This window comes from Mastomys coucha, unplaced genomic scaffold (assembly GCF_008632895.1).
Source record: "Mastomys coucha isolate ucsf_1 unplaced genomic scaffold, UCSF_Mcou_1 pScaffold13, whole genome shotgun sequence".
In the NCBI taxonomy this organism is placed as follows: domain Eukaryota; kingdom Metazoa; phylum Chordata; class Mammalia; order Rodentia; family Muridae; genus Mastomys; species Mastomys coucha.
The window spans coordinates 78,525,610-78,536,399 of record NW_022196895.1 but is presented as its reverse complement, the minus strand read 5'-3'; the positions used below and the strand labels follow the sequence as shown (position 1 = coordinate 78,536,399).

The following is a 10,790-nucleotide window of genomic DNA, read 5'->3' as shown; positions in this document are numbered from 1 at the left end:
TTTTATATTAGAACTGGTTGCCAGACACGGCCTAACCAGCATTTTCCCTCAAATAAGGTTGTACTCTCTCTGTGAGGCAGCCAGTGGTCACTGCTCTAGAACTAACCTGGACAAGTCTCATGGAGCAAATCTCTTGTCCAGAAGCACTGTATGTTCCTTTTTTAGTTCAAGCATGTTCACTAGTGGCAGGATAGACTCTGACAGGAGGAACCAGCCTTAGGGCCTGAGAGGAAAGGGTGGGAGATGCACACAGGAAATCCACACACTGTTGATAGGGAAAAGGATGAGTGGAGGAGACCCCGAGTCAGCTCTCTTTGGACCTTGGTCTATGTCCGAGGTCCTGGAAGCCCTGTTTTCCGTTGGATCCTATCTTGGTTTTGGCAGGATCACAGAAAAACTCCCCACTGGCCCACTGTGTTGCTAAGGCCCTTGCTTCCCCTGACACTTCTTGACATCAGATGGCTGTTTTCTAGGAGGGGTACTCTGAAGAAGCAATTCTGTAAGATGATGTAGGGACACTGCCATGAGAATTCACCTTCCCACAGCCACTATGTGAACTGTAGAACTTCCCAGAGCAGTCATTGGAAGGGCTTGAAAATAAAGGTTGCTTTCTGCTCCACTGGAGAGACTGTGCCATCTGAACTCTGGGTTGGTGAGGTCTGTAACTGAGCACGGGTGAAACTTTTCCACTTGGACTAGGAAGCCTGGAGCCTGCCTCTGAATCGCCTGCAATACTGAATGACTTCCTGCCTAGGCACAGACTTACTATCTTCACTGAATGACTTCTCACTTCTGATTTATTCATTTATTTTGTCACCTTAAATACATTTCTTGTAAAATTGTTTAAAATCCTTTTTACAACTAAATGTAAATGTGTATATGTACTCATATACACATACAATCCAAGTAGAGTCACATATGCAAAAAATCTTTTTTTTCCCTATCATCCCTTGCCTGCACTCTAGATTATCCAGAATACTCTTTACAATAACTGAAATAATATTTGAAAATTGTCTTCCCTGCTTTAAACTTTCCAGTGGTATCAACACTAGTTCCTTTTCTTGTCTCTTTGACAAAATATCTGACACAATTTAAAAGATAAGGATTAATTTGGGCTGAGCTTCATAAGGCTCAGTGACTAGGGAGTCACTTGGCAACATGTTTCTGAGCCCAGCAAAAAACCTTTAAGAAATTTATATGTTTCTGTGTAGGTCTACACACAAGTGCACTGCCTCCGGTGGCCAAAAGTGGTTGTTAGATCCCCTGCATCTGAGTTACAAGTGGTTGGACGCAAGCCAAAATGAGTGCTAGGAACTGAACTTGAGTCTCCAGTGAACATTAGCTGCTCTAACCACTGGGCCACCTCTCTAGTCCCCATTCCTGTTAAGGTTTGTTCAGCCAGTGTCCTCCTTTAGCCTGGATGCATACAGACGTGGATTTCCTTATACTCAAGGGTATTCCTGTGGATACACCTAGAAGCAGAACAGAGTAACTGTGGATTTCAAGCCCTGGATCTGCTTAAAACCCACAGGCCCATAGCAAAAATCCTCACCTTCTCTCATCTAGTTTCTTCCCTGTACAGTGACAGCTCACAGGACTAACTACTGGAGCGACCAGAGGAATTCTCCACTAAGGACTGCAGATTTACGGAGAGGCACCTACTAAGGTTCATAGTCATTTGTTAGTCCCTGCTGGCAGATCTTGGAAGTGGCTCCTTGATTTCTGCTACCTGAGTTTCTGCCCCTTACAATGGCACAACCCTGCACTCCCCACCTGCAACTCTGGTATTCCTAAGGCTGAGGCAGGAGCATGAGGTGGAGGCCATCTAGGATACACAGTGAAATATTGTTTCCAAAAACAATTACAACTTAAAATAACTTGTGTCCTGCATACAAGTGAGTGAGCAAGGGCATATATACTAAGATGGTCCTGTGGAAGGCCAAGTACCTCAGCCTTCACCAGGATTCTGAGACTCAGATACTTTCTTCTAAAGTATCTTTCAGGGCTGGAGAGATGGCTTAGCGGGGAAGAGCACTGACTGCTCTTCCAAAGGTCCTGAGTTCAAATCCCAGCAACTAAATGCTGCTCACAACCATTTGTAAGAGATCTGACACCCTCTTCTGGTGTGTCTGAAGACAGCTACTTACACATATTTACATATAATAATAAAAAATAAATAAATCTTTAAAGTATCTTTCAATTAAGCTATATTCCTGCTTGAATTTTTTTTCAGTAACAAATATGTACATAAAAGTTTTTTTTCCCTCCCTCTATTAACCTGGCTTTTACCTGGGCTTTCCTTAAGCCATCCCTGCCTGTTAAAAAGCAACCATTTCCTAAGACTCACATCAAAACCTTTTTTCTGCTTTTTAAGTTGTAACCATCTTGGCCTCAAACCACCTCTGGTACTGTTTCAGTACTGTACACATCTTACCACTGCTGGCGACTGGCGGTCGCAGCACCCACGTGGAGGTGCCGACAGCACAGCCTTGTGGAGTCTCCCCTGGGCTTCAGGGGCTGGAGTCAGGGTGCCAGGCTTTCCTGGGGGGTGCCTTTACCCCAGCCATCTCCCTATCCCGAGAGTTTAAAAACTCCTATTTTACATTTGATGTACAATGTTTTCTCTTTAGACCTTACAATTCGTTTGGCTTTTTTGGTTTGTTTTCGAGACAGGGTTTCTCTGTATAGCCCTGGCTGTCCTGGAACTCACTCTGTAGACCAGGCTGGCCTCGAACTCAGAAATCCACCTGCCTCTGCCTCCCAAGTGCTGGGATTAAAGGCGTGTGCCACCACCACCCGGCTTGTCTGGCTTTTTAAACACTTGTTCTAGTTTTGTGTCTTTCCTGGTGCATCCTGGGTTCTAAGCTTTCAGCTTGTAGGCTGGTAGGAAACCTGGCATGTAGTTGGTAAACACGGGATTACTTTGAACTTCCTCATTAGGAATTCTGAGATCCTACAATACTTCTGGTTTACCGGAATAAAAAGTCACTCGGTTCTTTGATAATTTTATTTCTTTTACGTTTTAAGAAAAGGAACTTACCACGTAGACCAGGTAGGCTTCGACTTTACATTACACCTTGCAGTTTCAGCTTGCCAAACTTTGGGATTAGAGGTGGGCCACACACCCTGCTGGATTCTTAGCATAGCTTCAGGCTGTGCTGCTGTGACTAAATCTCTGGCTGGGGCTAAAAGGGACAAGAAGAAATCATACAAGATGACACACCAGAAACGGCAAACTTTAAGGCTTTTTTTTTGGTTTTTGGAGACAGGGTTTCTCTGTGTAGCCCTGGCTGTCCTGGAACTCCCTCTGTAGACTGAGGCTGGCCTTGAACCCAGAAATCCGCCTGCCTCTGACTCCCAAGTGCTGGGAGTAAAGGTGTGCACCACCATCGCCGAACTTTAAAGCTTACATGGAGCCTGCGAAGGGCGTTATCACTTAAGTCGGCCGTTTTCCTTCCCAGGCCTTTCCTCACTCCAGAGGTCTGGGCAGGGATGCTTAAAAAGGAGTCCGGGGCAGGAAGACATGCTGGGATACTTTCCCTGCACAGAGGTGAGCTGCAACCCCAGTGGACATAGCGAGAGCAGGACAAGCTAACCACCCTCTGACCCCTTCCATTTCCCGAGGAGTTGGGGCTGAGTAGTGAGGGGGCTGGTTGTCCCGATCGGCGTTCGAGGTCCGGCATGGAGCACGGAGGCGCCTCCGAGGCACAGTTGCAAACCCGGCCCCGGGACCTGCGGCCTCGCTGGGCCGGCGGAGCGCCGAGCTAGGTGACGCCGCCGCCGCCGCCTGTGCGGGCCGCGCATGCGCACAGCGGCGCCCCCGCCCCCACCGCCCGCTCCCAACGCCCCCGCCGCGGCCCGCGGGCCATGGAACCCGCCGAGGCCGGCGCGGTCCGAGCGCTGTTGCCCGCGCGTCCGGGCGCCGTCGCCCAGTGAGCCCGGCGGGCTGGGTCCGGCTGCCGCCGCCCGCTCGCCAGCCCGCCAGCCCGCCCGCCGGTGCCGCGCGTGCGCGCCCGCCCGCCGAGGGAGAGCGCGAGTGAGGGGTGGGCCGCCGCGACGATGCCGCGGGGCCGCCCCCCGAAGCCCCGGGACGGCGCGGCGCGCGGCGACTCCGGTAAGGCCCGCGGCGGCCGCCGAGTCCCCGGATGGGCGCGGGGTGCGCCGGGAACGGCGCGGAGGGCGGGCGGCGGCGACTGGCCGGGCGGGCGCAGCGCGGGCGGACGGATACGGGCGCCGCGGCCGGGCCCCTCCGCGCTGGGCCTACTTTCCGGGCTGTGGCGGCGCGGGGGCGGCGGCGCGGGCGGCGGCTTCCTCCTCCTCCTCCTCCTCCTCCTCCCGAGTTCCTGTCGGCTCCCTCCCCGAGCCCCTCGCTCCGGGCTTTCGAGTCTCAGTCCTTCCAGTCTCCTCGCTGTCCTCCCGAGTCCCGATCCTCCAGCCTCCCCGAGTCCCCCGCCCTCCATGTCGCCCGCTCTGCGTCGCCGTCCCCTCGAGTCCCCTCCCTCCTCCATGTCTCCCTGTCCCTTCCGCCTGTCCCCTGCCCGCCTCGGCCGCCCTCGGCACAGGCCCCAGGGAGTGTCCGCTCTTCCGGTGTGTCCCGGGCTCCCACCGCGGGGGTGGGGGGGCAGGGACCGAGGTCTCGGGGTGCGGGGGATGGCCGTGGGGAGCGCGCACAGTAGGCTCTCCCGCGCACAGTAGGCCTCGAGAGGCATTCCTCTCTGTTTATGGATGCTAGGGCAGGCTGAATTCACTTGAGCTAACTCGGGGCTGTTTCTTCCGGAAGGAGAAGTGCACAGTTTTTACAGCAGGCAAAGAGATGGGGGAAATGTCACCCACACCGTCGCCTCCCCTTAGCCTGGCGCTTAGTGGGGGCCCCACGCCCCACCTCCAGCGCGAGGAGGAGGAGGAGGAGGAGGAGGAAACAAGCATCCATTGCCACAGCTTTCTTTTGAGATGGGATGGGGGTCATCGGGTTGAGAGGCACGGAGCTCAGCTGTCCGTGCCTGGGTTTAGTGTCAGTCTTGGGTACTACCTGCCCTGGAGTCCCCGTGTTTGTGGTCCCGAAGCGACCCTGGGCGGTTTGTGCAGTCAAGCTGGCTGGGGAAGGCGGTGCCCGTCTGGGACGCAATGGAAGGTGAATCGCCCCAACTTCGATTATGTTTACATAGCAGGTTGCTGCTTAGGTGGTGACTCAGGGTTTGACCGTCCGACCTTGGGGATGAGAGCATTGAGGTCCAAGAGCTGTGATCAAGGAGCCCAGGCGCAGAAGCCCACGGTCAGATCCAGCCTGGACCTACAAAGGGCTATGTTAAGTTAGTCCTTTGGGAGAAAGGGATGAGGAGTTGGCAAGCTCTGGAACAGGACACCCAAACTAGAAGTTAGTAAAGTACCGCTGTTGTTCTTCACAAAGTCAACAGGAGTGTCCATTAGAGCAAGATGAACACTTCAGGAACTACCACAAGCGGTTTCACAAATTTTACACTTACTGTTGTTTCATGGTTTGCTTGGAGCAGTGGTGGCCGTATGGTGATGTTAGCAGGTATGAAGTTCTGTGATTGACAATAACTGCTCAGAATAGTCATCGATGGCTGGTTCCTCACTCCTTTGGCCTTGACCGTGTTTTCAGCAGCACGTGCGTGCATGCGTGTGTGTGTGTGTGTGTGTGTGTGTGTGTGTGTGTCTGTGTGTCTGTGTGTCTGTGTGTTTGTGTGTGTTTATGGTGCTTGCTTTTGTTGAGATACTTTATGCCAGTAATAGGTAAGGTTTCGTATGGAAGAAGGCTGAGACAGACAGGATGGTAAATTCTGTTGAGCCATGCTGAGGATTCATTCCTATCCCAGCACTCAATATTTTACAGATAATGTCACAGTCCTCAAAGAACCAGATCTAGCAATAATTCTGCTTCTCTTGTTTTCCAAGACATTTCCTAGCTAAATATTTAAGAACTTTTCATTACATTCTTTTTTTTTATTATTGTGTGTGCTGTTGGCAAGTGCTTATTAGATAGTGAGTTTTCCAGCTCCATAGCTAAGTTTGTAGCTTCTTTCTCAGAACTAGGTTTGCAGGCCACCACACCTTTCCAACACACCCACAGCTCAAAAGGTGGCCCTTTCAAACTGGACTCCGATGGTCTTTAAGTCCATCACTCTTCACTTAGATGATCTCTCCAAATGTGATCTAGGCCACACCCTGAGGAAATTTTTCCAAGTAGGTCACTCAGGATTTTGATGTAAACCTCACACTTCCCCAACCCTTAGACCTTAGTCTTCAGCTCTGACCTTAGACCTTAGTCTTCAGCTCTGACCTTAGACCTTAGTCTTCAGCTCTGACCTTAGACCTTAGTCTTCAGCTCTGACCTTAGACCTTAGTCTTCAGCTCTGACCTTAGACCTTAGTCTTCAGCTCTGACCTTAGACCTTAGTCTTCAGCTCTGACCTTAGACCTTAGTCTTCAGCTCTCTTTACTATGGATTTGCTTATTGGCTCCTAGATGGTACCAATTTTAACTTTTTGGTTTTGGCTTTTGTTTTTTGTTTTGTCTTTGGCCTTTCCCTTTTGAGAGATCATCTTCTTTTACTCGGTACTCCAATTGTTGCAGTTTCTTCAGCACTCTCCCTTGGACCTGTTTGAAGGCAGCTTGTGTAGCATCAGGCTCACCACCTTGGTTCCTGAGGGCTCCTTGAAGCACTTTCAGAAGTATGGATGATAAATATTTTATAGTGTCATTAAGAGTACTTGTTGGCTAGCAATTGTGAAAACCATTGTGGGTCTAACTGCAGCCAACCTAGCATGCACTAAGCTGGTGGTGTACCAGATCTGTGTGACTGTGGGGTCATATAGCCCAGCCCAACACTTCACAACAGGGAGCATTCAGAGGCAGGTATGAGAATCCAGCTGTTACTTTATTAAGTCAGACATTAAAAACTTTGTAAACCAGGCATGATGGTACATACCTTTAATCCTAGCAATTGGGCAATAGAGAGTGGTGGGTTTCTGAGTTACAGGCCAGTCAGAGATACACTGTAAGACCCTGTCTCAAAAGAAAAAAAAGATTTGTAAGTAATTTTGTAAAAATATTTTTCATAAAGATGTTTCATGTTAGTGTGCAACAAACTGATTTAAAAGAAATTAGATCTGGGTGGTAGAGGTGCATGCCTTTAATCCCAGCACTTGGGAGGCAGAGGCAGGTGGATTTCTGAGTTGGAAGCCAGCCTGGTCTACAGAGTGAGGACAGCCAGGACTACACAGAGAAACTCTGTCTCGAAAAAAACAAAAAACAAAAAACAAAAAGGAAATTAGAGTTGTTTTATGACTGTTTTGCCTGCATGAGTATATGTGCATCACATGGATGACAGTTCTGTGGAGGTTGGAAAAGAGGGTGTGGAGTTACCTGGAGGTGGAGTTAAGTAAGGGTAATTGCGAACCACAGTGTGGCTGGGAACCAAATCCAAGTCCTATACATAAGCAACAAATGCTCTAACCACTGAGCCGTCTCTATAAGTTAATGTTGAGAGGGCGAGTCTAACACTAGGTCGAGCTGGTCTGAGTCTCACTGTTTAGTTCACTGCTCTCAAATGTCAGTTCTCTTGCCTTTGCTTCCCAAGGGTTGGGGTTAGGTATGAGCTACCATGTTTGATTCAAAAATTAGCTTAGCTTTCTAGGATAGCTATTAATAAAATCTGTATAAATGGCAGGTCTTGTAAGTCCTCATTAATATTTAAGATGTGTGTAAGATGCTTGAGGGCCACTGCTCTATCAGCCACGTCCATCTTACAGCCTGATGATTTATCCAGCGTTTGGTCACTGCATTAGGATTATTTTTAAACAGTGTCTTGCTCTGTAACCTTAACTGACCTAGAACTCCACGTTCTTCTGCCTTGGCATGCACTATCATGCCCAGCATACTATAAACTTAAAGGATCCCTCTAAGGGGTTTTATAGTTGGGAAACTGGAGTTGTAGAGATGAAGTGATTTGGAAGATGAATCTACTGTCTTCTATCTGCATTGGAATCTAGAATATACGTCTTGTTGTTCTGCTTGAGAAAAGCAGTACTCTTCATGTGGGTGAGCAGGTTTGGTCCAGTTGCGAGCACACATTATGATAGGTAGGTATTGTGCTAGGTACTGGGGACACAAAGCCACATCCAAGATGTGGCCTGTGCTATCAGGACAGTGAACACAGGCAAAGATAGGGTGGCAGCAGAGAGCAGCTGGAGTTTCCTAGAGAAAACACTGGGGCTGGCAGCGGGGCCTGGTCCTGTAATCACCACACTTGTATGGTAGAGACAGTAGGACCAAGATTCAAGACCACATATAGCTAGAGTTCAAGGTCAGTCTTGGCTACTTGAAACCTTATTTCAAAATGCACAAGGGCCAAAGAGGAAGAGGAGGAGGAGGAGGTGGAGGAGGAGGAGGAGAAATGTTGACCCACCCAAAACATTCTGATATAAGATTAGGGTATATAGATCAAGAACTCAGCCTTGCTGGGTGTGGTGGTTCATACCTTTAGATAGAGACAGACAATCTCTTAAGTTCTAGAACAGCATAAGGACTCCATGGCAAGTTCAAGGCCAGTCAGAGCTACATAGTGAGACTCCTGTCTTGAAAGAGGATGGGCGGAGGGAAAAGAAGGAAGAGAGGTTTGCCTCACTCGAGTAAGCCAGCATTGGTATAACATACACAAAGCTGTGCCCAGAAAGACTATGTGCACCAAGATTGTGCACCCAGCATTTCTAATACATTTCCCAATCTATTATATATTTTTTGAGTTTTAGGAAGTTCAGGATATTTCTCTAATAATTTCCAGAGTGGTTTACTTTCCAAACATTTGGAGCTTTGGTTTGTTTTTTCTTTTCCTTCTCTTTAATTTCTCTTTCTTCTCTTCTCCCTCTTCCTCCTCCTCCGTCATCATTGTCGTCTTCTTTATTCTTTGTTTGTTTGTTTGTTTCTGAGCCAGGGTTTCTTTATGTAGCCCTGGCTGTCTTGCGAGCTCTGTAGCTCACCTCAGAGATCTGCCTGCTTCTATCTCCAGCCTTCTAGGATCAAAGGCGTGCCCCACCACTGCCTGGCTACATGTAGAGCTTTTAACCCCCCCCCCACACTTGTAGCTCAGTTGTCAGAAGACATGTTAGAGCATGTTCTTTAGTCATTTGGATTCACTGAGGCTTGTTTCATGTTCTGTGATCCAGTTTTGCTAAGCTGTCCATGTATGCTATTATCACAAATACTCAAAACTCAGGAAACTGTGACCGTTCTCTTATTTATGTTTGGCCATTCTAATGAGTAGTATCTTGTTCTGTTTTTTTTTTTATTTTATTTATTTATTTATTTTTTTGTATTTTCAAGACAGGGTTTCTCTGTATAGCCCTGGCTGTCTTGGAACTCACTCTGTAGACCAGGCTGGCCTTGAACTCAGAAATCCACCTGCCTCTGCCTCCCAAGTAATGGGATTAAAGGTGTGAGCCACCACCGCCCAGCTCATTCTGGTTTTGGTTCATGTTTCATTAATGATTAATAGTGTTGAGCATCTGTGGAGACTTTTTTGCTCCCGACAGAGCCATGTTAAGGAAGGACTTTATTTTGGTCCGTGGGTCCAGATGTTCTGGTCTGTTGATTCTAGCTTGCCTTAGTAAGGCAGAGAATTATAAGCAGTGGCAGATAGGAAGTAGGGAAAGGAACAGAGAGGAATCTTGGACATGTCCACAGTGACGACTTCCCAGAGTTCCCTGAACCTTCTAGAATAGAGCCAACCAGCTGGGGATCAGCCTTCAGAACACAAGTGTCTTTGGGGACACTTCACATCTAAACCACAGTGCTGTCTTTCTCTGTATTTGTTGATATTTTTAATGTTTTTAGGAAAATGTTTATTAAACTTGTCCATCATTTCAAGCTTGATTGGTTTACCTTTTGAATGTTGAGTTATATAAGTTCTTACTGACTGAATGTTTTGTTCCATCTGTAGGTAGTAGCAAGAAAATTAAAATTTTAATGATAGTGTTTTTTGACATTACAAAATAAGAAATCCAATCTACTTATTTTTTCCTTCAATCTCTTTAGCTCAGACCTTTATGAGGGCCTATGTGGTGGTACATGTCTCTAATCTCAGCACACAGGAGGTAGAGCCAGGTGAATTTCTGTGAATTGAAGACCAGCCTGGGTCTATATTACTAAGTACCAGGCCAGTTGGAGCTACAAAGTGAGATCCTCTCTCAAAAAACCAACCAAACAAAAAAAAAATCCCATAAAGAAACCCAAAATTGGGGGCTGGAGAGATGGCTCAGAAGTTAAGAGCACTGACTGCTCTTCCAAAGGTCCTGAGTTCAAATCCCAGCAACTACATGGTGGCTCACAACTATCCATAATGAGATCTGACGCCATCTTCGGAGTGTCTGAAGACAGCTACAGTGTACTTGCATATAATAAATAAATAAATCTTAAAAAATAAACAACCTAAAATTATAGAAAAACAAAACCCAAACAGCAAAAGAAAACAAAGCAAAAACCCATTAGAAATTCCCAGTTGGGAAGGGTTTCCCCTAGGAACTCTGTAACCGTATTTCTCTCAGAGATAGGACCTCACCTCCTAGCACTGGCTAGGCTGGAGCACAGAGAGGTCTGCCTGCCTCGAGTCCCCTCCCCCTGCCCCCATAACGGGACTGGAAGTGTGACATCCCTTTCCACTCACCTGATTTTGCTGCTTTTGCTTAAGCTTTCCCTGCTTCTTGCTGCTCCTGCTTTAGACCTTTGAATGCTGGGATTATAGACGGGAACCACTCTACTGTTTTATCTTTCAAG

General features: G+C 47.9%; 1 protein-coding gene and 1 long non-coding RNA gene across 4 annotated transcripts in view; one reads left to right on the top strand and one right to left on the bottom strand.

The window, feature by feature from the left end:
• Positions 1–790: 790 nt before the first annotated feature.
• Positions 791–4,194, bottom strand: LOC116087426. Its single transcript, XR_004117434.1, has 2 exons — positions 3,041–4,194; positions 791–1,472 (listed from the first exon to the last, which is right to left on the bottom strand). It is a non-coding gene; the product is annotated as an uncharacterized LOC116087426 (long non-coding RNA).
• The window catches only part of Znf236 (zinc finger protein 236), a 98,170-nt gene continuing 91,215 nt past the window's right edge, over positions 3,836–10,790 (top strand). For 2 of the 3 annotated variants that reach the window (XM_031366156.1, XM_031366161.1), the window contains exon 1: positions 3,836–4,114. In XM_031366156.1, the coding sequence (XP_031222016.1) occupies positions 4,060–4,114 (55 nt within the window). In that variant the 5' untranslated portion in view covers positions 3,836–4,059. Of the gene's footprint in view, positions 4,115–4,928; positions 5,132–10,790 lie in introns of those variants that run through there. The other variant, XM_031366157.1, reaches the window with a different exon arrangement.